Source organism: Pristiophorus japonicus, chromosome 13 (assembly GCF_044704955.1).
Source record: "Pristiophorus japonicus isolate sPriJap1 chromosome 13, sPriJap1.hap1, whole genome shotgun sequence".
Classification (NCBI taxonomy): domain Eukaryota; kingdom Metazoa; phylum Chordata; class Chondrichthyes; family Pristiophoridae; genus Pristiophorus; species Pristiophorus japonicus.
Genome location: NC_091989.1, coordinates 66332479 through 66357057, shown reverse-complemented (window position 1 = coordinate 66357057; position 24579 = coordinate 66332479). Strand labels below are relative to the sequence as shown.

The 24579-nt window shown below is 42.8% G+C and overlaps 1 protein-coding gene across 1 annotated transcript; it reads right to left on the bottom strand.

Annotated features, from left to right (window-relative positions):
• Positions 1 to 548: 548 nt before the first annotated feature.
• LOC139278025 (vesicle transport protein GOT1B) lies at positions 549 to 24579 on the bottom strand. The gene is made up of 5 exons (XM_070896683.1): positions 24440 to 24579; positions 20617 to 20708; positions 18489 to 18667; positions 17571 to 17652; positions 549 to 2370 (listed from the first exon to the last, which is right to left on the bottom strand). The coding sequence occupies exons 1-5, from the start codon at positions 24462 to 24464 to the stop codon at positions 2332 to 2334; spliced, it is 417 nt and encodes a 138-aa protein (XP_070752784.1). The 5' UTR covers positions 24465 to 24579; the 3' UTR covers positions 549 to 2331.

The window sequence follows — 24579 nt, the reverse complement described above, 5'->3', positions numbered from 1 at the left end:
TTGTCAGCAAAGGGCCCATTTTAGCTACCCCACCAGAACAGTTAACAGAGTTATCTTATTCAATACCTTAATTCAGTGCCAGTACAGCTTAATAGTGGCATTTACAGAAGTGCCTACCTATCTCGAGGGACACTGAAGCCCAGAGTGATGGATGAAAAGATGGCCTGACGCTTGAATATGAAATTTGGGAGACAAACGTGGCTCGAGACTTGTGCACTTCCACAAACCTGCTGATTTTGGAGACACAGGGTCTCTTAATTTCTTTACTATGGTGCACATCAAGACAGGGTAAGTTATCTGTTTTCCAAATTAAATTTCTAAAGTCAGATGATATAGCAGAAACACCAGCATCCACATAAAATTGAGGGGAGAAAAAGAAAAAGGGAATCACACTCACCCAAGATGTACAATATGCTGATTTCCTACCCACAATCTATTGAAAATGAAAATATATACAACAATTTAAAAACAAGTTTGTTCAATATGTTTGGAAGGACTGGCATATTAAATACATGCAATTTTTTCTTCTCTGCAATAGAAGACCTTGGACAACCATAATTAATTTTTATTTTCTTTCTGGAGTCTAGAAACATGACAGAATCCCAAGTTCTGAATACATATTCACAAGGAAGATACACAATGCATTGACTTCTGCTCTTGAAGTTGGCAGCAGCATACAAAAAAAATTGCATTTCTGACATGTTTAGCAATTGCCATATACATTGCAAAAGAAATATTCCACCTACTTTGTGCTGGAACAAGTACTAAAATTTGCAGTATTGTTTTGGTGTGATATACAGAATTATGCAATCAACTTGAATTCTATTCCTATAAAATTAAAAAAATGAAATGTTTTTCAAAGTACACCTCCAGTCACGATTACATTCCTGGCTGACTTGCCCCTGTAGTTTATGTCTCCAGTTGTGCTACCACCTTGTACTTGTGAAAAAACACTTCCCAATAAAGTACTACTTCAGATTATGAAAGTGTCACCAACAGTTCTGGTGTTTTCACGATGGCATTTTAGAAGTTATTTGGTTTCTGAAGTTCAAGTCACCAGCACCTTTACTGACAATGAATCAATGTCATTTTTTTTTGGACGTTGCACTTTTAAATATTTCACACAAATTATCCGATATACCGGGTCAGATAAGTTATCGCTCTCTATTTTTAAAAAGATCAGAAAGGTTGATTTCCATAGTAGAATTTCCTTTTGGTCAAGATGAGCACCCATATCACTGGAAGTCAATGTTATTATTATTTTGCTTTCTTTTTAAAAAAAAATGAAAAACATTTTCTCCCATTGGCAGATAAAGGTAAGGCTTTCAAAACACTACATTTATAAGCAAAACATACTGATAGTCAGTTTTAGTAATCCACAGTAACAATTGACATATTAAGGGAACATTTCGTTAAAAAAATTCAGTGATAATTATTTGCTTCAAACATTTATTTACAATATTTTAATGCCAAGAATTTGTATGTTTGAAAAGGTAATCTTTCTTAAAAAAAAATCTGCTTTAATACCTATAATCATCTGCTTAAGGTACATAATAAGTCAGAGAAGTTAGTTTGTACGAAAGTCCTGCCAAATGAGGCAGTCAAAGATAAAAACTCATTAACCTGGCCTTTCACATAGGAAAAAGCAGGTATAACACAATAGACAATAATGTGATCAAAAATAACTGCAGGGAGAGACAAATACAGGAGGGGCAAGAAAATCATGGATGCAAGCTAGTCATGTTGATGTAAAAGACAACATCAGCCAAATATATATACAATTATTAAGTGAATATGGGACAAGATCTGCCCATTCATGTGTCTCATTACTTGACTTGCAAACCAAGAAGTGGCAAAGCGAGTCAGCGTCCTTCTGGTTTTTCAAATTCCCTTGTCTTGGTTGAACAAGGTTCAACAGAACAGAGCAAGATGTTCCTTCTCAGTTGGTCTTGCTCGGTCCAACTCACCCAGTTTAAGATCCACTTCCTTCCTGCTGATCATTGAGCAGCACTAATGGCGGTAGTGGTGTAGCCCACAGCCCAGTCCATCCTGCCCTCCCTGCCGGAGGAAGTGTGGTGCCAAGCATCCTGCACAGAGAGACATTCAGAAACCATGGGGGAGGGGAGGGAAAGGTCAAAGAGTGGAATTCATTGCCATGACCACCGTTTCCCCTTGATGACAAAATATTTTGATACAAAGAATGTTATCAAGTTTTATTTGTGCCTACACAGGTAACTCAGTAAAATATAAATTTAGAAATGTTTGCCTTAGGTGAACCTTATAAATATATTATACAGTATTCTTCTGCAGCAGTTGTTCATCAAGTCTCTGTTATACCATGCTGTTGCTTTCTCCAACTTTATCTACAAACTGCAAAAATAAAAGGAAATCTTAATTAACCAAAATTTAACCAGGAGCTGTTATTACATTAGTTTTAATATTCAAAGACTTTGATACAGTTGTCTTACGTCAATGACAATTAAAATACAAAATGTACATCAGGCTAGACTGACTATTAAAGAACCAGTGAAATTAACTCACCTCCCAAATGAGAGTAATCTCTCCATGCACTGATCTTAAGAGCAGGGCCAATATCAAAACAGATACTTTAGCCTCATTACCATTGGAATAATTTATATTAAAGAAATTATAATTTTTGAAGGACTGATTTGATTTTTCTACATATTATAGATTATACGAGAGCTGAATTTGAAAGACTGTGCTTGTGATAATCATAATTTTGACAGTCCTTCATACTTGTGACAAACCAGTAAAACAACTACAGATGCCTTCCTTTCTCCACCAAAATAATTTCAAAACCAATTAGAAAGTTTCTGATGAGGGCAAGCTTTACAGGTTCTTTTCTAGGTTTCTACGTTTCTCCCTTTCCCCAGTTGGGGGTCTCAATGCTATACACCATCCCATGCAACCTGCTCCCAGCTCGAAAATCAGCTACCAGTATGGCCAGGAGCAGCCCATGGTACCACACTACTACAGCCATTAAATTCCCATCCATCAGCTCAGCAGTGATGATGAGGCCGAACAAATTTATGTTGGTTTTGAACGAGCCTGACAATCTCATTCACCTGTATTCCTGGAAAAGTACTGGAAAAAGGTAGAGATGTACCAATTTTTAAGGATGCAGAGGCCGGGAAAGGGGGTGGGGGAGGGAGAAAGAACAAAAGGATCGATCTGTGATAGGGTGGAGGGCAGGAGTGATTTAATGACTAAAAGAAATGATGGTGGGAGGTACAAAGGGGTTGGTAATGGGACAAGTATAGAAACACAAGATGGTCTAGAGGAGCCGTAAATGGCAACAGCAGAACCATTACCACCACCTGCTTTCTAAAAAAATGGGAAACAGTGGTTATGGTCTGAAATTGTGTGTCGAGTCTGGAAGGTCGTAAAGTGTCACATCTCAAACTTTTTCCAGTTCTGACGAAAGGTCATCGACCTGAAACGTTAACTCTGTTTCTCTCTTCATAGATGTTGCCTGACCTGCTGAATGTTTCCAGCATTGTTTATTTTTCTTCCATGTTCTTATACTATGCTTGATTCTTTATATCCTGGATACCCTCAGTATTCCTCTCAACCAACTCATCTCTGCTGTTGGTATCTATCACTTCGTAAAATCTTGTCGTCACTTTTACCTAAACACCTTTAGCCTTCCATAGCCAGATTAATCTTCCAAAAGCAGAAGCTAGTCTAATCCTTGTGTCGATGACTCATCAAATATTTTATGACTGCTTCCAAATAGCTGGTCTCCATATTGTGAACACAAATGTAAATATGCAGAGACATCCATGACCCAGTACAACAGTATGAAAGATAAAGAGTGCATGGTGGTACAAATTGGGGCAGTAATGAGTCGGATCAGAGTCGCAGGACATAGGCCTGTATTCTAACCTAATCTATAGTGGGGAGGAGCCCAGCGTATTCCCTAGCAGCTTGTAATACAATAGCATTTGGAGCAGGTTTGATCAAGGAAGGTGCATAACACAAGGATACCTCAGTAAAGGGGAAAAAAAGAGCAAATAAGTTAAAACATCTCATGGCCCATGGGTTGCAAATGAATACGTTCCAAATATTGAACTGCTGTGTGGTATGGTGCCTGCATCATCCATTTGATCAACATTGAAAAAGATGTTAATAGTATTTAATGTTCTGTTACCATCTCCTCAGCGCACACAATTTAAAATTGTGATCATAGTATAAGTGGGGCAAAATCGGATTATCAGTGTAGTGCACAGCTTAGGGAAAGTCATTTCACATCAGATTAAAAACTGTACAGACCTCCTGAGATCAACTCTCTGATGTATGGTTAGATTTGATTTTTGTTGGAATGTTAAAAATAAAACTGTTTAAGAAATCAATCCCATTAGAAGAGTTAAAGAAGTATGTCACACATGCCAAGGAACATTAGGGTCGTGGTATTTCTACCCTACAGATCAGTTTTTAAAAAATGCACCATGGGCTAAATTTCCCAAGACCCACACCACCTTTGGGGAGTTGCATGCAGTAAGTGGCTTATTGGAGAATTGTGGGTGTACCACTGGTCAGTTTCCACCCACTAATCTCAATGAATAAGAGATTGCGGGCAGCACAGCTGTGATTTTCCAATAAGTACACTTTATATGCGAGTTCCCACCAGCGGAACAGGGTCTGGTTCAGTGTCCCATGTACCTCTTACTAGCTTGCAGTTTCTAAATTAATTAAGTTTGCAACATAGCTCCATAAAAAAGGCAATGCTAAACTAGACTGCTGTAGGCAGTAGTCTTCCCTCCAGGTTATGCAAAAAAATACCATTATGAAAATGTAACAAGGTACGTACTTCATGCTCAGCCTCCTTTATGATATCGTCAGCTTTAAAGATATTTAACGGAACAATTATTAACAAGTAGCATAGTACCAGCAAATTCATTATTCAAAGCGTTAGATGGCTTGATTATGTAAACATTTTGTTGCAGGTTCATTTAAAAAAAGGCAAAAATGAACAGAACACATACCGACAGATGATCTAAATATAAAGGAGCTATCACTTGGGGGAGCTTGAGACTTTAAATGTGGACTCCCAGAAACTGTTATCTTAGGAGGGCTTTCTGCCACAAAGTGCAGTGTGTAAACATAATGTGGATTAACACCTAATGGTAGAACACAACCATTTTAAAACAAGTTTCACTTGAGAGTCCAGACACTCTGATTGCAGATACCAGAAACTCAAATCGATTCAATGTATTACTGTGTGTTTTGGATTGTCAATTTGAAAGGCCACTTTAAAAAAAGTGTTGGAATCACTAATTATTCTACTTTTACTGGTAACACTTCAACCCACTTTAGTGCATGATTAACATAATGCACAAAGTTGGTTACTGAGTCTCCACTTGGAAATCATTCATAACATTTTTTCTTCACCCCTCGTGTATGAATGAGAATTTATAAAATGCAGAATGCTGAATATCATAAAGGGAGATGAGAACATTACAGTACAAGGAAGAAGTTGCAACTATATAGCAGTTTATGCCTTCACAACCAATGAGTTACATTTGAAGTGCTGTCAGCATTGCTGTTCAGTTGACAAATGCAGCAGTCAATTGTGCACAGGAAGGTACTAGAAACAGCAAATTAGACGAATGACCAATTATCTGTTTATGGCAGTGTTGGTTGAGACAGGAGTGTTGGCCAGACACCAGGAGAACTCGCAGCTCTTTTTCAAATAGTGTCACGGATCTTTTATGTCTGGCGCAACAGGCAGATCTCGCTTTAACTGTCCTCCGATAGACAGTAGTTTTAACAATGCAACACTCCTTCAATACTGCACTGGATTGTCAGAATAGATTATGTACTCAAGTCCTGGAGCGGGGCTTAAATCCACAACCCTCTGACTCAACGGCAAGAGTGCTAGCAACTCAACCAAATGACACTTAAAAGATCTCTTTGTATTGTAGTATATGTCCGAGTAAAAGTTTTCACAAATATAATAGGCACCAGGGTTTGCCTTTCAATGGCAGACCTTCCACAGCAAGTCAGTTGCTACTAAAAGAGAAAATGCTGGGAAATACACCAGCGGAGACAGCCTCTGTAAAGAGAAAAGGCAGGTTACAACGCTTTGGGCGGGTACCCTTCAGAAGTAATGGAGGGTACACACCCGATACACTGACTTGTATTTTCTATTTACAGAAGCTGACAGACTTGCAGCATATTTCTAGAATATTGCTTTGTTTCAAATTTCCAGATTTTTTATTTTCACTAAAATACACTCAACCCCCAAACTATAGCTGAATTTTACACAGAAACAATGGAATATTTTTTGTGGGATAAACAAACATAGAAAATGCTTTAAATGCAACTAATTTGTCAAATTGTTTTTCTTTAGTTAGGGGAAAGTAACAGACCACAGAATTAGAAACGTTTAGATTTTCTTGCACCTTAAGTCGAGCATGGCAGGAGGAAGATGCAGGCCAGAAGCACCCTCTACTTTGTCCTAATATATGTGCCCTCACTATCGATTGCACCAACTTGACATTTCCATTTTCCTCATCAACTAAACTTCTATATTCTGAGCTTCAACTCATAACCACTGGAAATTGCATGGAAACAGAAGCCCCATGGAAACTGGCTCCTGGTGGGGCCCCATATGTGACGAGGCCTAATCTGCCCTTGGTTACTAGGTGGAGCAGAGCAAAGGATTTCAAACTGGGATCTTTGAACCCTAGTGAGTCTACAAGGTCAGCAGATTTCTGCAGTCGTCTTGATTTGCTAAATTATTAGTTTGTTATTCCTATATATTAAAGAAAATTCTGCAATGAAAGCACCATTTTTTTTTAAATGGAGAGCTGCTCACCATGTTACAGTTTTTAAAAATGTCATTGCTCTTCATCAAATCAAGTAAATCACTCGCCTGCTTTTTGCATGACAATCCTAATGTATATAAAACAAATGATCTTTACCTATCTTTGGCTTGTCTTCCTCATTCTTCAATTGAAGTTCATCTTCGATATTTATTGAAATTCCTCCCCCTGTCCCAGCCCTGTTGCTGATATGGAGCAATTGGCACTTTTAAAATTTGCTTTTTTTCCAATAATTCCTCATTGTGCAGCCACTGTCCAGGCAGTATCTGTTCTTGTCTGAATCTGCCCACTTTTCTGCCTTTACATATCAGATATGTTCAATAGAGTTGTAGAAGCAAACAAGACCTATGCTTGAATTAGTGTACAGGTACTCCTGTTAGTCGGAGGGGGCTCACTACACTTTAAAGAGAATAAAATGAAGTTGTATTTTAGTTAACGGTTTATTATCCTTAACATGCCTGAAAATATAATTATTATCCAAGCAACAGTTAACAGTGAACTCTGTGCAGAAGAGGATGAAAGGCTTATCAAAGTTAGTGATGTGGATGAACTGATGTGGAACACCACGAACTGGACATTACTACTGCCAAATAAATATTCCCATTTTTTGCGTATTTTTGCACTTATTAACCACTCAGATGTTCCCACGGTATGTACCATTCCTCGCTTCATAGGACAGGTAAGTGACTTACATCCCTAGACCTTTATTGATACCACCCAAGACAGCTAAGGAAGGTCGAAAAGAAAAATTCCATTAGATTCATCCACCTATTATCTCCTCCTGAAATTATGACTGGGATCCTCAAGTAAGGATTTATGGCCATAAGTTCTTCCATTCCATGATGAAATGCCAGCACATCATTATCCAGCCATCTCGATTATCAATGCAATATTGGTTACCTTAAGTTAAAACAAACACTACAAAAACATCGACTTGATGCATCAAACCCAACTGACCGCCACATCACCAGATTATCCAAGCACTATACAATTCTTTGAACTGCATAATATGGCATACCCTCCTGTAAATCAAACACAATGGCATCCCCCCAAAAAATTTCATATATAAAAATAACAGCAATAATATACTTAGGGGTTTAAATGTGCTGCCTGTCTCCTCTGGCACTAATACAGAAAACATTCTAAACTTTTCCATTGTAGAAATCCCAAATCCACCTGTTAGCAACTGAATACCAAAGATTAAAATGACTCTGCTAGCAAATCTGCGGTGAAGTCACATGCTCATAATTCTGATAAATAGACGACAGCTGGGAAGCCTCCATTTGCATCACAGTTGTGGTTTCAATCCGCACAAGCATGTTCAGTTTATCTACCACCTATGGGAAACAATTTCTTTCAAAAGGTCACAACAGCTTCTTCGAATGAAATAAATCCCTCCACGGCCTCGCCCCTCCCTATCTCTAACCTCCTCTAGTCGTACAACCCTCAGACCTCTACGCTCCTCTAACCCTGCCTCTTGCGCACCCCCTATTTTAAATCGCTCCACCATTAGCAGCTATGCTTTCAGCTGTCTAGGCCTTAAGTTATGGAATTCCCTCCCTAAGCCTCTCCACCTCGTTACCTCCCTCTCCTCCTTGAAGACACTCCTTAAAACCTTTCTTTTACCAAGCTTTTGGTCAGCTGTTAATATCTCCTAATGTGGCTGTCAAATTTTGTTTCATACTCGCTCCTGTGAAGCACCTTGGGATGTTTTACTATGTTAAAGGCGCAATATAAATGCAAGTTGTTGTATAACTACTTCCTACCAGCACCATAAAGTAGCTTGAAGGTCAAGTAAAACTGGAAGCAACAACTAAATACCTAGTTGGATTCTCTTTTTGAACAGCTCACTTAATTCTCTCAACCCCAAGGAATTCCCATTGCTTCACTTTCAACCAAGATACTAGGGACACATATTCAGCATTGAAGTATTTATTACCATCATTTCTTTCACCTTTAACCATTTTTACACAACTGTACCTGCAAATGATCAATTGTGAAGCCATGGTTAAAGTGTAAAGGATTCAACCGACGAGAAAGACAAATATTTTTAAAAAGGAGTTAACCTCCCTCCCAGTGCAGTTTTATGCATGTGGTAGTTCCCAGTATCTCACCCATGTGACCGTTCTCCTGTCTGAGATGGACAGCATGTGTTATATGAAAGGGAAATCATGTTTGACAAATTTGTTCAAGTTTTTTGAGGATGTAACAAGCAGGATGGATAAAGGAGAACCAGTAGAGGTCATATATTTTGATTTCCAGAAAGCATTCGATAAGGTGCCACGTAAAAAGTTACTGTACAAGATAAGAGCTCATGGGATTGGGGGTAATATATTAGCATTGCTAGAGGATTGGCTAACTAACAGAAAGCAGAGAGTCGGGGTAAATGGGTCACTGTAACTAGTGGGATGCCCAGGGATCAGTGCTGGGGCCTCAACTATTTACAATTTATATTAATGACTTGGATGAAGGGACCAAGTGTAATGTAGTCAAATTTGATGATACAAAGATAGGTGGGAAAGCAAGTTGTGAGGAGGACGCAAAGAATCTACAAAGAGATATAGATAGGCTAAGTGAGTGGCAAAAATTTGGCAGATGGAGTATAATGTGGGAAAATGAGGGGTTATCCACTTTGGTAGGACAAATAAAAAAGCAAATTATTTAAATGGGGAGAGATTACAATATGCTGTTGTACATAGGGATCTGGGGGGTCCTTGTACATGAAACACAAAATGTTAGCATGTAGGTACAGCAAGGAATTAGGAAGGCAAATGGAATGTTGGCCGTTATTGCAAGGGGGATGGAGTATAAAAGTAGAGAAGTCCTGCTACAACTGTACAGGGTGTTGGTAAGACCACACCTGAAGTACTGCGTACAGTTTTGGTCTCCTTATTTAAGGAAGGATATACTTGCATTGGAGGCAGTTCAGAGAAGGTTCATGAAGTTGATTCCCGAGATGAAAGTGTTGTCATATGAAGAAAGGTTGAGCAGGTTGGGCCTATACTCAGAAGACTGAGAAGTGATCTTATTGAAACCTGTAAGATTCTGAGGGGACATGACAGGGTAGATGGAGAGGATGCTTCCCCTCGTGGGGGAATCTAGAACTAGGGGGCATAGTTTTAGAATAAGGGGTCGCCCATTTAAAATGGAGATAAGGAGGAATTTCTTCTCAGAGGGTCGTGAATCTTTGGAATTCTCTGCCTCAGAGCAGTGGAGGCTGGGTCATTGATTGTATTTAAGGTGGAGATAGACAGATTTTTGAACGATAAGGGAGTCAAGGGTTATGGAGAGCGGGCAGGGAAGTGGTGTTGAGGCCATGATCTTATTGAATGGCAGAGCAGGTTCGAGGAGCCAAATGGCTTACTCCTGTTCCTATTTCTTATGTTCTTATGTCAGCAAACTACTTGGCCACAAGGAGCATTACAGAGAATCTATGCTCACCATATATCCCCATACATGCACGGTTCAGCTGGGGTCATTTTGAAGCAACATGCAATAAGGCTGAATTTTCCTTGCCCCAGCCACAGGCAGAGGCCAATGATCGTGCCTGCACCACTGTTTCAGGTGAGATTAGCTAACATAAGGATTAGGAGCAGGAGTAGGCCATACGGTCCCACGACCCTGCTCCACCATTCAGTAAGATCATGGCTGATCTTCGACCACAACTTCATTTTCCTGTCTGATCCCCATATCCCTTGATTCCCCACGAGTCCAAAAATCTATCTATCTCAGCGATATACTCATCAATTCAGCATCCAAAGTCCTTTGAGGCAGAGAATTCCAGAGATTCACAACCGAGTGAAGAAATTACTCATCATCTCTGTATTAAAAAGGCTGACCCCTTATTCTGAGACTATGCCTCCCTAGTTCTAGACTCGCCGCCAGGGTAAATGGCCTCTCAGCATCCACCCGGTCAATCCCCTCAGAATCTTGTATTTCAATGAGATCACCGCTCATTCTTCTAAACTCCAGAGTATAGGCCTTAACTCGAACATAGAACTTTTTCTGACCATCACTCAGTACCAAGGATCCATTTATTCATAATCACTATAGAGCTAAATATATTTAACAAAAATCAGATAAATCACTAATAGATCTACAGCATGAAACAGAATATTCATTGGAATACTGAGTCCATTATTCATTGGAATACCACTATTGCAATCCACTGTATTGAATTGCCAGTTTATCCCATGTGGATTAAACTACCATAGTATACTGTAAACCCTTTATAAAGTATGAATTATGTAGCATTTAAAAAATAAACTGGCAATACCTATTGCTGGGAGGAAAATGCTTGTAATATTTTAGTACCTGTATCCATCATTCGACAGGTACTTGGGTTCTCTCAATTCTAGGTCACAAGTGCTGCAGTGGACACAGTGGCATTACATACCTACTGCCACTACGTGTACTGCATCATTATTAGTAGAATAAAACGTTTTGTGCATGAATGTATGTCTCCCATTTGTTTTCTGATCAATCCAGCAGTGACTAGGTATCAAAAGCAAAGAAGCTATGACAGTTACTTCCACATTTACCAGTGAGCCACCATCCCCAAAACCTGGTCTGACAATGGCACCTATTGAGTATGCCAACGTGACAAAGGAATGTAGTGGCAACATGCATGTGTTGAGCCCTGACCTCCTAGCAGCACGAGAGCTTGGCAAGTCTCCCCTTCCATTTGTAAGTGTTATGCCACTTGGACAATACCTCTTACGCCTAGTCACTGACCAGCTCCCAGCTTCCACACTCCTGGGTCCTCTCACCCACAGCCAACTCATGGGCGATTGACCCGTTAACTTGAAGTTATTTTTCCTGAAACGTCCAGATTGGAACCAGGGAGAGATGAAATCACCTCTCCACCAGTGCAGAAGATTGCCCAATACACCAAGACAAATTATTACAAACTTGAAAAGGTCTTAGCCTACTCCTTATGGAATAAAGAGCAGAATAGAGCCAGTCAATCCACAAAGCTTTCTGGAAATCCTCAAAACAATGTAAAATCTGCCAGCTACTACACCTCACTTTACAAATAGTAAGCACGAGCTTCAAAGCAGGACACAAAATACTACTTATCCGACTGGCCTGACCTTTATGGGAAGAAATCGCAAGTACTGGATGTTCCTAACTGAGCTAGAAATATTCAGTGGTCTATTAAAGGACTGGAATCTGATGAAGTTCTTTGGCTCAAAAATTCAACAAAATCCACATACACCACAGCTAAGGACCCTACTGCTCTCCCCAAAATAGTGTAAACCGACCCCCATTATAAACATTCCTCTGCAGCACAAAGTTGCCCTGCGGACATCTTCCACCCGCCAACCTATGTAATAGCTCCAAGAAGATGTAATCTACAGGGGCAAAATCTCAGAGACCATATGGAGATCTTGGGAGACTGATGGGGGTCACCCAGCAAGAAAAAGACAATGGGACCGCAATTGCCCCTTTTAGCGATGGCCGTTCACGCCTCCAGAAGGCACAAAATAGATTTTGTCCGGGCACGGCAAGAAAATCGCCCTGTGTGGAATTGGGCAATGGTTTTGTGGAGGCATGAGAAAATCACCTCCTTACTGCCCCGGAAGTGAAATTGCCCTGCGCAACCTATCTTAGCGCTTGGCAATGACAACAGCTTGAGCTTGCAGTTGGGAACTGGATGCGCTAGCGCTATTCAAAGGCGCATTCTTGCTTTTTCTGTCGGCCATTACTTGTTTCTAGTTTGCAACAGTCAGAGTGGCTGGTGGACTGATATCAGCGATTTTTTGCTCAACCATTATTCTGCCTCCTACCTTTTCCCTTGCATTACTCACGGCACTTTCGACATTGCACCATTTCTGTCGCTTCATGGGGTCTGTGCTGGCAGTCGACTGCCTGCTCCAATTTCACTGCCAGAGGATGCTTCGCTGAAGACAACGGCACTGCCAATTGCAAAGGGAAAGGCATCGAGGGATAGAGAGCGAATGGCTATGACTAAGAGAGGGAGAGGCCCATGGAACATGCTACAGGGAGAGGGAGAGGGAATCACATCCAGCAGCACAGGGAGAGCACATCAAGATGTTGCCAGAAAAAGGCACCACAGAGGTGACAACAGAGGGGTTTACCCTCCCAGGGTATTCCGTCAGCAATTCTCCTACATCAATTTCACTGAGGAGCAAGGCTGCGTTTCAGGAAGGATGTGGTTACAGAGCTCTGCCATTTGCTGCAACGAGACCTAGAGCCTCACACCAGGGTGAGGACAGCTCTCTCAGTGGCAGTCAAAGTCACAATCGTTCTCAATTTCTACACCAATGGATCTTTCCAAGGAGCACAGATGATATCTCCAACATCTCCCAGTTTGACATCCATTGCTCCATCTGCGAGGTCGCAGATGCTCTGACAGAAGGAGGGACTACATTTCCTTCCCCATGAGCAGAGAGAAGCAGCACGAGCATGCATGTAGCTTTGCCAGGATAGCGGGCTTTCCCATGGTGCAGGGCACCACTGACTGCACCCATGTCGCTTTAAGGGCACCACATCATAATCCAGAGATCTTCCGTAACCGCAAAACTGAATGTTGGTGTCCGACCACACACGCAGAATAATGACTGTCAATGCCCGCTATCCTGGCAGCAGCCACGATGCCGTTATCCTGTACCAGACTGGTGTGCCAGCTCTGTTCCAGCCCCCAAATGAAGCTCACGATTGGCTGCAAGGAGATAAGGGATATCCCGCTATCCAGCTGGCTCATGACTCTCCTCCGCAGCCCCAATACGCCCGCCCAGCACTCGTACAATGCGAGCTATGCCACCACCAGGAACATCATTAAGCAGACCGTCGGAGTGCTGAAGCAACGGTTCCTCTGCCCTGACAGCTCAGGAGGAGTCCTGCAGTACTCGCATGAGCGGGTGTCCCTATTCGTCATCTTCTGTTGCATGCTATACAACCTCTCCATCATGAAGGTACAGCCAGCGCCACCAGGCATAGCCGCACTACCTCAGGAAGAGGAAGAGCAGCAGCAGCAACAGCCGCGATGGAGGAGGCAGCGAATCCATCGTGATCCTGCAAGGGAGGTCCGCGAACATCTCATCAGAGCTCGTTTCCACTAACTTGCATCCCAATTCCGGTTCCTATGGACATCCCCATCACCACATCAATTTGCCCTTCCATACCAAATCCCTAACACTGAAATGAGAGACAACAGCAAACATTAAACATTCCAATCACCATTTATGGAACATCAATAAAATCTACAAATGTGTATTTAATTATCACCCGCGTGCATTTCCTTATAGCCCCTTTTTCGACGACCTATTCTACAACTTCTCCACAGTATCTCCACTGTGGGTGCAGCACGGCTGGTGGAAGGCTGCGGTGTGTCAGGGCCAGAGACTACAGATGGCCTTGTAGGATGCCCTCGATCAGCTCTGGGCCAGGAAGGCCCAGCTGCAGACTGCACCACCTCAGGCTGGGCGGCAGCATTCTGGGCTGGCTAGGTGACAGGCATGGACAAGTGCAATGGCAGAGTGGCAGTGGTGGGATCAGGAATGCTGGTCATCCTGAGAGAGGACAGCAGGTTCCTGTTCAACTGACCCAGTGTCCCAGGGCAGCACCTCAGCATCCCCACCAATCTGATGCAGCACAGATTGCTGGGATGCTGTGGCACCTTGTGATCCCTGATCGACTGTTGTGGACCCAGCATCGATGGCAGCAGTCAGGGCTTGAGTGGCATGCAGTTGATGTTGCGTGGCATCAAGCTGAGACTGCACGAGGGCAGTCTGAGCATCCATGCGAACAACCATTGACTCTACTGCAACACCAAGTTGCTTCCACCTGTGCCACAATGGAAGCTGCCACATCACCAATGACATGTGTCATGAGGTCTGGATCTGCACGGTCTGTCTGGGAGTCCACCAGCATCTGCACAAGGCAATGATGGGCTCCATGGTGTGCGCAGAGCTGTCTACAATATGGGAGGCAGACTCCTCCACATTCTCTACCACTTGCAACACCTCTTGGGCACCCTTGCCATGGCACCTATCATGTCGGAGTGCACGGGCATCACCCTTTGTGTGAACGCCTCTCCATCGAGGTCCTCATCTGTGCCCTGTGTAGCAGAACTCACGTGTGAACTTGTCCTCCGGGGAGATAGCTCCTGAGCTTCCCTTTCCCCATGACCCTGCTAGGCAAAAGTGCATACCCATGTCCTAAACTAACCTCTAATGACTGTGTAGTGTCAGTATCTGAGCTGGTGCCTGCAGGTGAGAGAAGCAGTGACGCAGTACTTGGCTCCTCCTCATCTCCCTCGTGACAGGGTTGGAGCGGGGGGGGGGGGGGGGGGGGGGGGGGCCTCAGGCAGCTAATCTGCTGGCTCATTATCTGAAAGCGTAAATGGCACAGGAGTCACGCTAAGGCGAGGGCAGGGGGTGCAGGAATGGAGCAAGGAAGGCAGACAAATGAGGTGGAGGAAAGTGACACGGCCTTTTGGTTTAAGGGAGAAGTGGGAGAAGAGGGCACAAGATACGATTGGTGCTCCCAGCATGCTCAACATCTCCAGCGGCCACAGGGTTCACCACCTGCGGCCAATGAGCTGCAGCACTCGCTCCTCCAGGTCAGAAAGCTGCCGCAGTTCAGCTTCCCCCTCCCACCACCTGCTGCTACATCCTGTTGTGTGCTATCTTGGCCTGCCAAAGGAAACCTGTGTGAGTAAGAGTCCAGTTATGCATGTGGAAGATATGCCTGCCGTGCTTAAACATGAAATGAGACTGTGACTGTGAGTAGGCACAGATGGTTGGTGGTTGCCTGCTGGGTTAAGTACTGGCTTGCAGTGTGCACAAACAGAGGCTCAGAGTCTGGTACACAAGAGCTGTGGAAACATGTACTCACTTTGACCACCCGAGTGAGGTTAAATTTTTTGCGACACTGTGTAGGGGTTCTATTCACCACCATGTTGCCTGACACCTTCGCAGCCACCTCTGCCCACATGGCCTAAAAACCTGTGGAGTTGGCCTTCTCCCAGATAGAGGGAACAGTATCTCCCTCCTTCCCTAGACTACCCCCACCTATTTCTCCAACGCCAGGTCGCTGAACCGAGCGGCCCTTGCATAAGGTCTTGCAGCAACCACCGCACACCTTCCTTGCAGTTCAGTCAACTGAAGAAACGATGAGATTGACCAGGTGGTGCCTGAAACGACATCCCCTTTAAGAACTGGAATGAACAGCAGCCTCATTATCAGTGAATGAAAGTCAGCTGAAATTGGGTGCAGCTCCTGCAGCGCCCCACTGAGGCCATTAGCGCCTCCGATACCACCTCGCTGCATCGCTGAGGGAAAGTGCCCAATTTCCCACAATTTTGCAGGCCACCTTGCTGGGTGCTAAATGGTCAATCTTTTAAAACTTTGCGTCCCAAACGCAGCATTACCGAATTTCGGTTCCAAGTATCAGAATCTAGTGCATTAACGTACAAAATAACAAAATAATTATGGATAAACTCATCTTAATTCATCCACCCAGAGAAGTCCTAACATTTCCCCACTTCGATCAGGGACCTGGTTTTGGGAGGGCGGGTGGGTTGAGAACATAAGGATCTCTGGATGGATGAAATTATTTTGTAAACGATTGCAAGGTTTCTTGCATCCACTACTGTATTTAGAAGTCCATTCCACACACATTGCTCACTGTATTTAAAGAATTTCTTGATATCAGTCCTAAAATTACTTTTTACTAGTTTGAACAGGTGTCCTTGTTCTACACCTATGGTTTAACTTAGCATTCTGGATTAACTTTTTCTGTAACCCTTAATCTTATATAAGTCTAGCTCTGTTCAGATGTCTTTATTCTAAGCTGAAAATCCCAAGTTTCTCCAATCTTTCTTCATAACTTGGACTCCTATGCGAACGATTAACCTCATGGTTCTTCTCTACACTGCCTCCAGTGCCTGAATATCTTTTGCTTCTTGTCAACCAGAACTGGTGCAGTATTCAAGGTGTGGTCTAACCAAGTTTGATCACTATCTCCTCCTCCGACTTTGCTATGCAGTTTAACACCTTACTGGCTTTGTTGATTGATACACTGCATTGCTTGGACATATTTAATGTTAAACCTAAGAATGCCTAGGTCTCCATCAGCTTCATCCATAGATATTTCAGTACCATTCAGATGATCTACTTTCCTTTCTGTGTCATATTTTACACGTTTGCATTAAATTCGATCTGCCATTGACTAGCCAATTTACTGGGGGGTCGGAGAGAGATTTCCCAGATTTTGCTCCCATTTGATTGCCGTGTTTTAAAAAATCTTTTTTTGTTTTCCTCTTGCAAGAGATTACATGGCTGCTGGCGGGTGAGGGGGGCGGATTAGGAATCACGATGCTCACTTGCACCATGACTGTATGGGACAAGCTCACTGGACCAGCTGATCGTCTCCTGACTGCCATTTTCATATGTTCCCGTGAATTTTACTGAATTCAACAAAACCCTTTATAATCTCTACTGCATACAAATTACAACATGCAATATTTAGCTGAAACTGAGGTTAATACTTCAATTCAATCGGAATTCTTCCCTTTTAGTTAAGAGAATACTTCAAATAGTTTGACAAAATATTCATCCCCAGGTATTGATTACAGATTTAGGAACAATCCGTTAAAAGTACATTAAGAATTCTGAATTTTTTTAACCTTCTTTGAATGATGCTAAAATGGCATGATTTATAATCGAACATGCATTGAATAATATAAATACTTACTGAGTTTATTCCCGGTAAATTCAGAATGGAGCCTAATATAGGCACTCGTCTAATAAAGCCAACCACGACTGGGAAGAAACCCCTAGCAAAAAAAGATAAGGGAAGAAAATAGGCTTTAGGAAAATGTAACTTCCTGGGTAAAAAACGCAAAATGTACAGATTGTCCCTTCGTTACATAGGGGTGCGAACAATACAAACTGGTAGTCCTTGGCCCATTCTGCATATTTTTGAACATTCCCAGCTTCACTTTACCCTCCATTGCATGAAAGCGCACTTTAATTTTGATCTTGGGATAAGCTTATGGCAGCCTCACTGTACTATTTTAGAGTTGTTTTAAAGAATTAAGACCAGATAATAGCTTCTGTTATGCAATAAAACAAGATGTGACTTCCACTGTTCAGTTAACATTGGAGTCCTGGTTTAACAACGTGCTATTTTGGATGAGACGTTAAGCTGAGGCCCTTTCTGCTCTCTCAGGTGGATGTAAAAGATCCCATGGCACTATTTCAAAGAGCAGGGGAGTTGTCCCCGGTGTCCTGGACAATATTTATCCTTCAATCAACATAACAAAAACAGATTATCTGGTCATTATCACATTGCTGTTTGTGGGAGCTTGCTGTGCGCAAGTTGGCTGCCACGTTTCCCACATTACAACAGTGACTTCAATGGTTGTAACACGCTTTGAGACATCCGGTGGCCGTGAAAGGCTTTCTTTGTGAATTTAACCCTGAAATCCACATAACTTCAAATAATGAATTCCAGCCTCTTAACTATTTGCCCAATTACCACTGGAACAAGTGGTCCCATTGCTATTTTCTTTTTTAAAGTATAGTGCCCAAAATAAAGAAATCAACACTCCATTACACGAGCATACTTTGTTTTATGGAGTGGATAATGAATCACTCGGTAAGACCTTACCTGAATAAAAGAAAGAATCCATAAATTTCGAGAACCATGCCTATTACAGGCCAGCCGATCAGCACCACAAAAATACCACCCAGGAAGAAACCTGTGGCTTTTATTTTGTGTTTCTGGAAGAAGAACCTGAATGTCCTTTCTAAACCAATTACAAAGGACAAGCCTGCCACAAATAAAATCTGCAAAGGAGAAAACAAGCTCGTTAGAAGGACCTACTTGAGATAGCTGAAAAGCATAAACGTACAAGACCTTGCATCCAGTTTACACCACCAGGCTCTAAATTCAAACACAAAGCATTCCTCCAAAGTCTAGTTCGTATCAACAGTACGTTCTAGCATTCTGAAGTGTACGTTTTCCCCTCACCAGGAGCAGTCACGTGTTATGAAATAAGATATTAGCGGGACGTTCTGCACATTAAATAACTTATTTGTATGTTGGAAGGTTTCTTTGTGGTCAGATTATTTTGTGAATACTAAAAGCAAACAAATTATTTGTGGGCAGAAATTCTTCCATAGATTACAGGTATTTAATGAACTTTGAAGTATGAATACCTAGGCATAAAGGAACAGGCGTCTTATGCAATTAAAAATAATTTTCTATATATCTGGATTCCATAAAGTTTAGCTGAAAGTTTTCATATAGGTATTAGTTACAGTGCTGTCACTAGGATTTCAATGTGTTACTGGCTGCTTAAACTTTTTGTATCGTGTCCACTGGATAAACAACCCAGCAGTTACAATTACATTCTGTCCTTCCAAGAGAGCATTTTGAGAAGAATAAAACAAAGCTAAAAGAAACATGCACCAAAAGCCTATGAACTACTGGTGGTTACAGGTTTATTACTGGTGGTGATAGCAGTGGGAGGAACTGGAAGTGTTGATCAAGATCATACACTGAGATTCTTGGATTAAGTACCAATAGTCTAAATATGCCTCGCTCAAGTTCTGCTGCAATGCAGAAGAGTTCTCTCATTGGATTCCTATTTTCAATCAGCTCCATCTATCCTACTTTCAATCTTCATCATAAAACCGTGGATTAAAATGGTGCCATGGGATCTTTTACGTCTGCCCGAGAGAGCAGACAGGGCCTCAGCTTAATGCCTCATCTGAAATAACACGTTGTTAAGCCAGGACTCCAAAGTTAACTGAACAATGGAAATCACGTTTTGTTTTATTGCATAATGGGCCGAAGATTGTGGCCTCGCCGGGTCCGTACAAAGTGCACATGCACCTGGCGAGGCCTCCCAAAAGCCGGCCTCGGGGTGCCATGCGCATGCGCCGAAAACCGCTTTTCCAATCTGTCAAAATTTCTTCAGACAGATTCTACATATCCCCGGGAGAAGGACATCCGCGCGGGAGAGATTGGGCTATTTGCCCAACTCATGCCCAGTGAATGTCTTTCAAACTTTTATGCCTGGTAAAAGCAGGCGCATTGCTTACTTTTTACCAGCGTAACACTTTTAAAACATAGAAAAATTAAATTTTAACATTCATTTTTATATTAAAAACCCTGTCCATTAAGGCAAGTTTATTTTTAACCCTAGTAAAACACATTTTTTTTTAAATCCCCCAAACTTTTTTTCTAAAACATTTAATTACATTTAATTTTAAATATGCAAAGTATTTTTTTTTTTAATTATTATGCTGTGTTTCTTATTTTAGGGTGGTATTTTCATTTTGATAGTAATGGGAGCTCGTACAAACAGAGTTTCCATTTTTATCAATGAGAATACTGCATAGTGATTAGTGGTCCAGGCCCACACGATTCCAGATGTGTCCGTACGTGGAATACATGTTCCCGTACGCTGCGCAGTGAACGAAGGCCTCAGACCGGAATCCTACGCTCCTCAGGGACCACCATGGAGTTTCGTAGATTTTTTTCCGGGTTGGAGGCATTTGTACGACGGAAGTCTCCGACCGCAATTTTCAGCTTAATATAGGAGATGTCCTTTTCAAAGAAATGGGCATCAAACTGAAGCGGTAATAAAGAAGTACAACTTGGCTCCCTTTTTTGAGGATATGACCAGTATAGCACAATACATCTACACATCAAAAAAATTCGTACTATGTCAAGATTGGGAGAAATTTAGATTTTAAAGAAACACATAGGATCAATAAACCAAACTTACATTTCCTATCGCAAGGAGTGCCTTGTCAAAGAACAGAACCATGCCAAAGAACAGGAAAAACACACCAAAGCTTGTTAATCCCATTCCAATTTCTGCAAAGGAAGCACATAAAAGTATATTACAATCAGACTCAACATTCTAGCCTCACTTCCAACAGTCATTTGAACTACAAGACATAACTATTAAAATGTGAGCAAGTTGATGCACAATAGAATTTGAATAATTCACATGTAATACATTTTATAACTAAGTTAGTGCCTGTTTAATTTCACAAACCCTCTTGCTACCGGCATAGAACAGTCTGTGATCACACTCGGATTTGCAGCAGTTCATTGCCAAGATTTTAAATGCATGTTATGTAACTAGCAAATTTCCTAATTAAAATATGCCGTATTACATTTTTAAAGCTCAAGATTTGAGTATCAAAGACAGAAAGAACTTGCAATCATAGAATACCTTTCACACCCTCAGGATATACCAAAGCACTTTACAACCAATGAGGTACTTTTGAACTATACTCAGCTGTAATGGAGGAAACACGGCAATCAACTTATGCACAGCAAGCTCCCACAAACAGCAATGAGATAATGACCAGATAATCTGATTTAGTGATGTTCGTTGAGGTAAAATGGCCAGGACACCAGGGAAAACTTCCCTGCCCATCTTTGAAATAGTACCATGAAATCTTTTGAAAGGGCAGACAGGGCCTCAGTTTAACTTCTCATCTGACAGACGGCACCTCCAATATACCACTCTCCTTCAGTACTGCACTGGAGTGTCAGCCTAGATTTTGTGCTCAAGTCTCTGGAGTGGGATATGAACCCATGATTGTCTGACAGGGTTGCGTATGGCTTTCACTTAGCTGCCTTTTGATCAGCAGTCTGTGCCCACATGCCAGGACAATGCTGATAAGTGGCAAGTCACATTCACACCACACAAGTGCCAGCCACCTCCAACAAGCAAAACCACCTGCCCATGACATTCAATGGGGAGGTGTATTTGGATTTCCAGAAGGCATTCGATAAGGTGCCACATAAAAGGTTACTGCACAAGTTAAGAGCTCACGGGGTTGGGGGTAATATATTAGCATGAATAGAGGATTGGCTAACTAACAGAAAACAGAGAGTCAGGATGAATGGGTCATTTTCAGGTTGGCAAACTAAAACTAATGGGGTGTCACAGCGATCAGTGCTGGGGCCTCAACTATTTACAATCTGTATTAATGACTTGGATGAAGGGACCGAGTGTAATGTAGCCAAATTTGCTGATGATACAAAGATAGGTAGGAAAGCAAGTTGTGAGGAGGACACAAAGAATCTGCAAAGGGATATAGATAGGATAAGTGAGTGGGCAAAAATTTGGCAGATGGAGTAAAATGTGGGAAAATGTGAGGTTATCCACTTTGAAAGGAAAAATAAAAAAGCAAATTATTGTTTAAATGGGGAGAGATTACAAAATGCTGTGGTACAGAGGGATCTGGAAATCCTTGTACACGAAACATAAAAAGTTAGCTTGCAAGTTCAGCAAATAATTAGGAACGCAAATGGAATGTTGGCCTGTACTGCAAGGGAAATGGAGTATAAAAGTATAGAAGTCCTGCTACAACTGTACAAGGCGTCGGTGAGACCACACCTGGAGTACTACATACAGTTTTGGTCTCCTAATTTAAGGAGGGATATACTTGCATTGGAGGCAGTTCAGAGAAGGTTCACGAGGTTGATTCCTGCGATGTAGGGGTTGTCTTACAAAGAAAGGTGGAGCAGGTTGGGCCTATACTCACTTGAGTTTAGAAGAATGAGAGGTGATCTTATTGAAATGTGTAAGATTCTGAGGGGGCTTGACAGGGTAGATGCAGAGAGGATGTTTCCCCTTGTGGGGGAATCTAGAACTAGGGGGGCAGAGTTTCAGAATAAGGGATCTCACATTTAAAACGTAGATGAGGAGGAATTTCTTCTCAGAGGATCGTGAATCTTTGGAATTCTCCATCCCAGAGAGCTGTGGAGGCTGGGTTATTGAATATATTTAAGGTGGAGAGAGACAGATTTTTGAATGATAAGGGAGTCAAGGATTATGGGGAGGGGGCAAGGAAGTGGAATTGAAGCCAAGATCAGATCAGCCTTGAATGGCAGAGCAGGCACGAGAGGCCAAATGATCTACTCCTACACCGTATGCTCTGATGTTCAATGGCATTACCATCGTTAAATCCCCCATGAAACTTAATTGGACCAGCCACATAAATACTGTGGCTACAAGAGCAGGTCAGAGGCTGGGTGTTCTGCGGCCAGTATCTCACCCGATGACTCTCCAAAGCCTTTCCATCATCTACAAAGCATTAAGCAGAACTATGATGGAATACTCCACTTGCCTGGATAAGTGCAGCTCCAAAACTCAAGAAACTCAGTATCATCCAGGACAAAGCAGTCAGCTTGATTGCCATTCCATCCACCACCTTAAACATTCACTCTCTCCACCACCAGCACAATGTGGCTGCAGTGTGTGCCATCTACAAGGTCCACTGCAGCAACTCGCCAAGGCTTCTTCGACAGCTCCTTCCAAACAGCCCTAGGCATCCGGACGTTGCTGCAACCTCCACACACATTAGCAGGCCCCAGCACTCCCCCAATCCCCTGGGAGAGGCAAATAGCCAAGCAGAAAATCTTACACCAAATCAGAAAAAAAGCTCCAGGAAATTCCACTCTGATTGCAAAGGCGGGCAAGCAAGTTCCAAGAGATGGCAGCCACTGATAACTTGCGTTCCTGTTAACCCATCTACCTTCTACATTAATGTAGTGCTAGATTTCTTGTCACAGAAGTTTTTCCTTTTATCCCATGGGGAAGGGGTTAAAATAAAGCACCAGAATTTTTTTCCCCCCGTCATGTAAAATCAGGGACGTGACTCATTTCCAGTTGGTAATAGTGGAAAATCTGCCAGCAACCTCTATGTCACTGCTTCTTCTCTCCAGTGCCAGTGGTAGAAAGTTACTGTAAGGGCCCCAAGGCAGAACTAAGGCATTACACTGTGCCAGCCTTTGCCTCAGTTGGTAGGAGGTTGTGGGCTCATGGCTCGCTCCGCAGATTTGAGCACAAATTCCAGGGTGACATTCCAGTGCAGCGCTGAGGGAGTGCCGCACTGTCGGAGGTGCAGACTTTCAGATGAAACTCAGGTCACGTCTGCTCTCTCAAGTGGACGTAAATTATCCCACAGCACTACTCAAAGAGCAGAGCTATCTCCAGTAACCTGCCACATATTAGGATTATGGAATTGATGCTTGAACTAACAGATGGTCAGATAATTATCACATTGCTATTTGTGGGACCTTGCTGTGCACTACACTTCATTCATGTCTACACTGCAAAAGTACAGCCAATGGCAATGGAGGTCGTGAAAGGTGCTATATAAATGCAAGTCCAAGCCCCATTGGGCCATTTAAACCAGGCAGCAAGTGTCGGGTTTGTGTTGAAAGCCGGTCACTGCCTGCTACCGTGTGTATATTGACTTGTGCTGCTGAAATGCTGTTTGTCCCGCCACGAGTGAGCCGCGCATTGTCGGTGCCGAGCACCGAGCGAGACTGTCCCCCGACACCTGGACTGGGAGCGGGCCGCCGCCGGGACACGCTCTCATTGTCCCGCTGGCCGGGAGGTGCGCCCGCCTTCCCTCGGCCCTCAAAGGCCCGACCGAATGATAGTCGGGGGAGCAGCCCGGGCCTCAGGCCGGCATTGTAGGCCGCAGCCGGTCGCTTGATTTTGAAACAGGACCGGCTCGCCGCTCCCACCCTCAGCTGCGGGCCCGGGCGCGGCCTTCCACCCCCCCGGGCTCACTTACTCTGCGAGTCCGTCAGGGAAATCATGTTGGCGGCCGCTGCTTCGCAATATCCACATCAGCCGCCACGTCTTCCGGAAGCACGAGCCTCCCCCTAGTAACCGGCCGCCAGCTGCTTCCGGGGGCGGCGCGCGTACACCGTG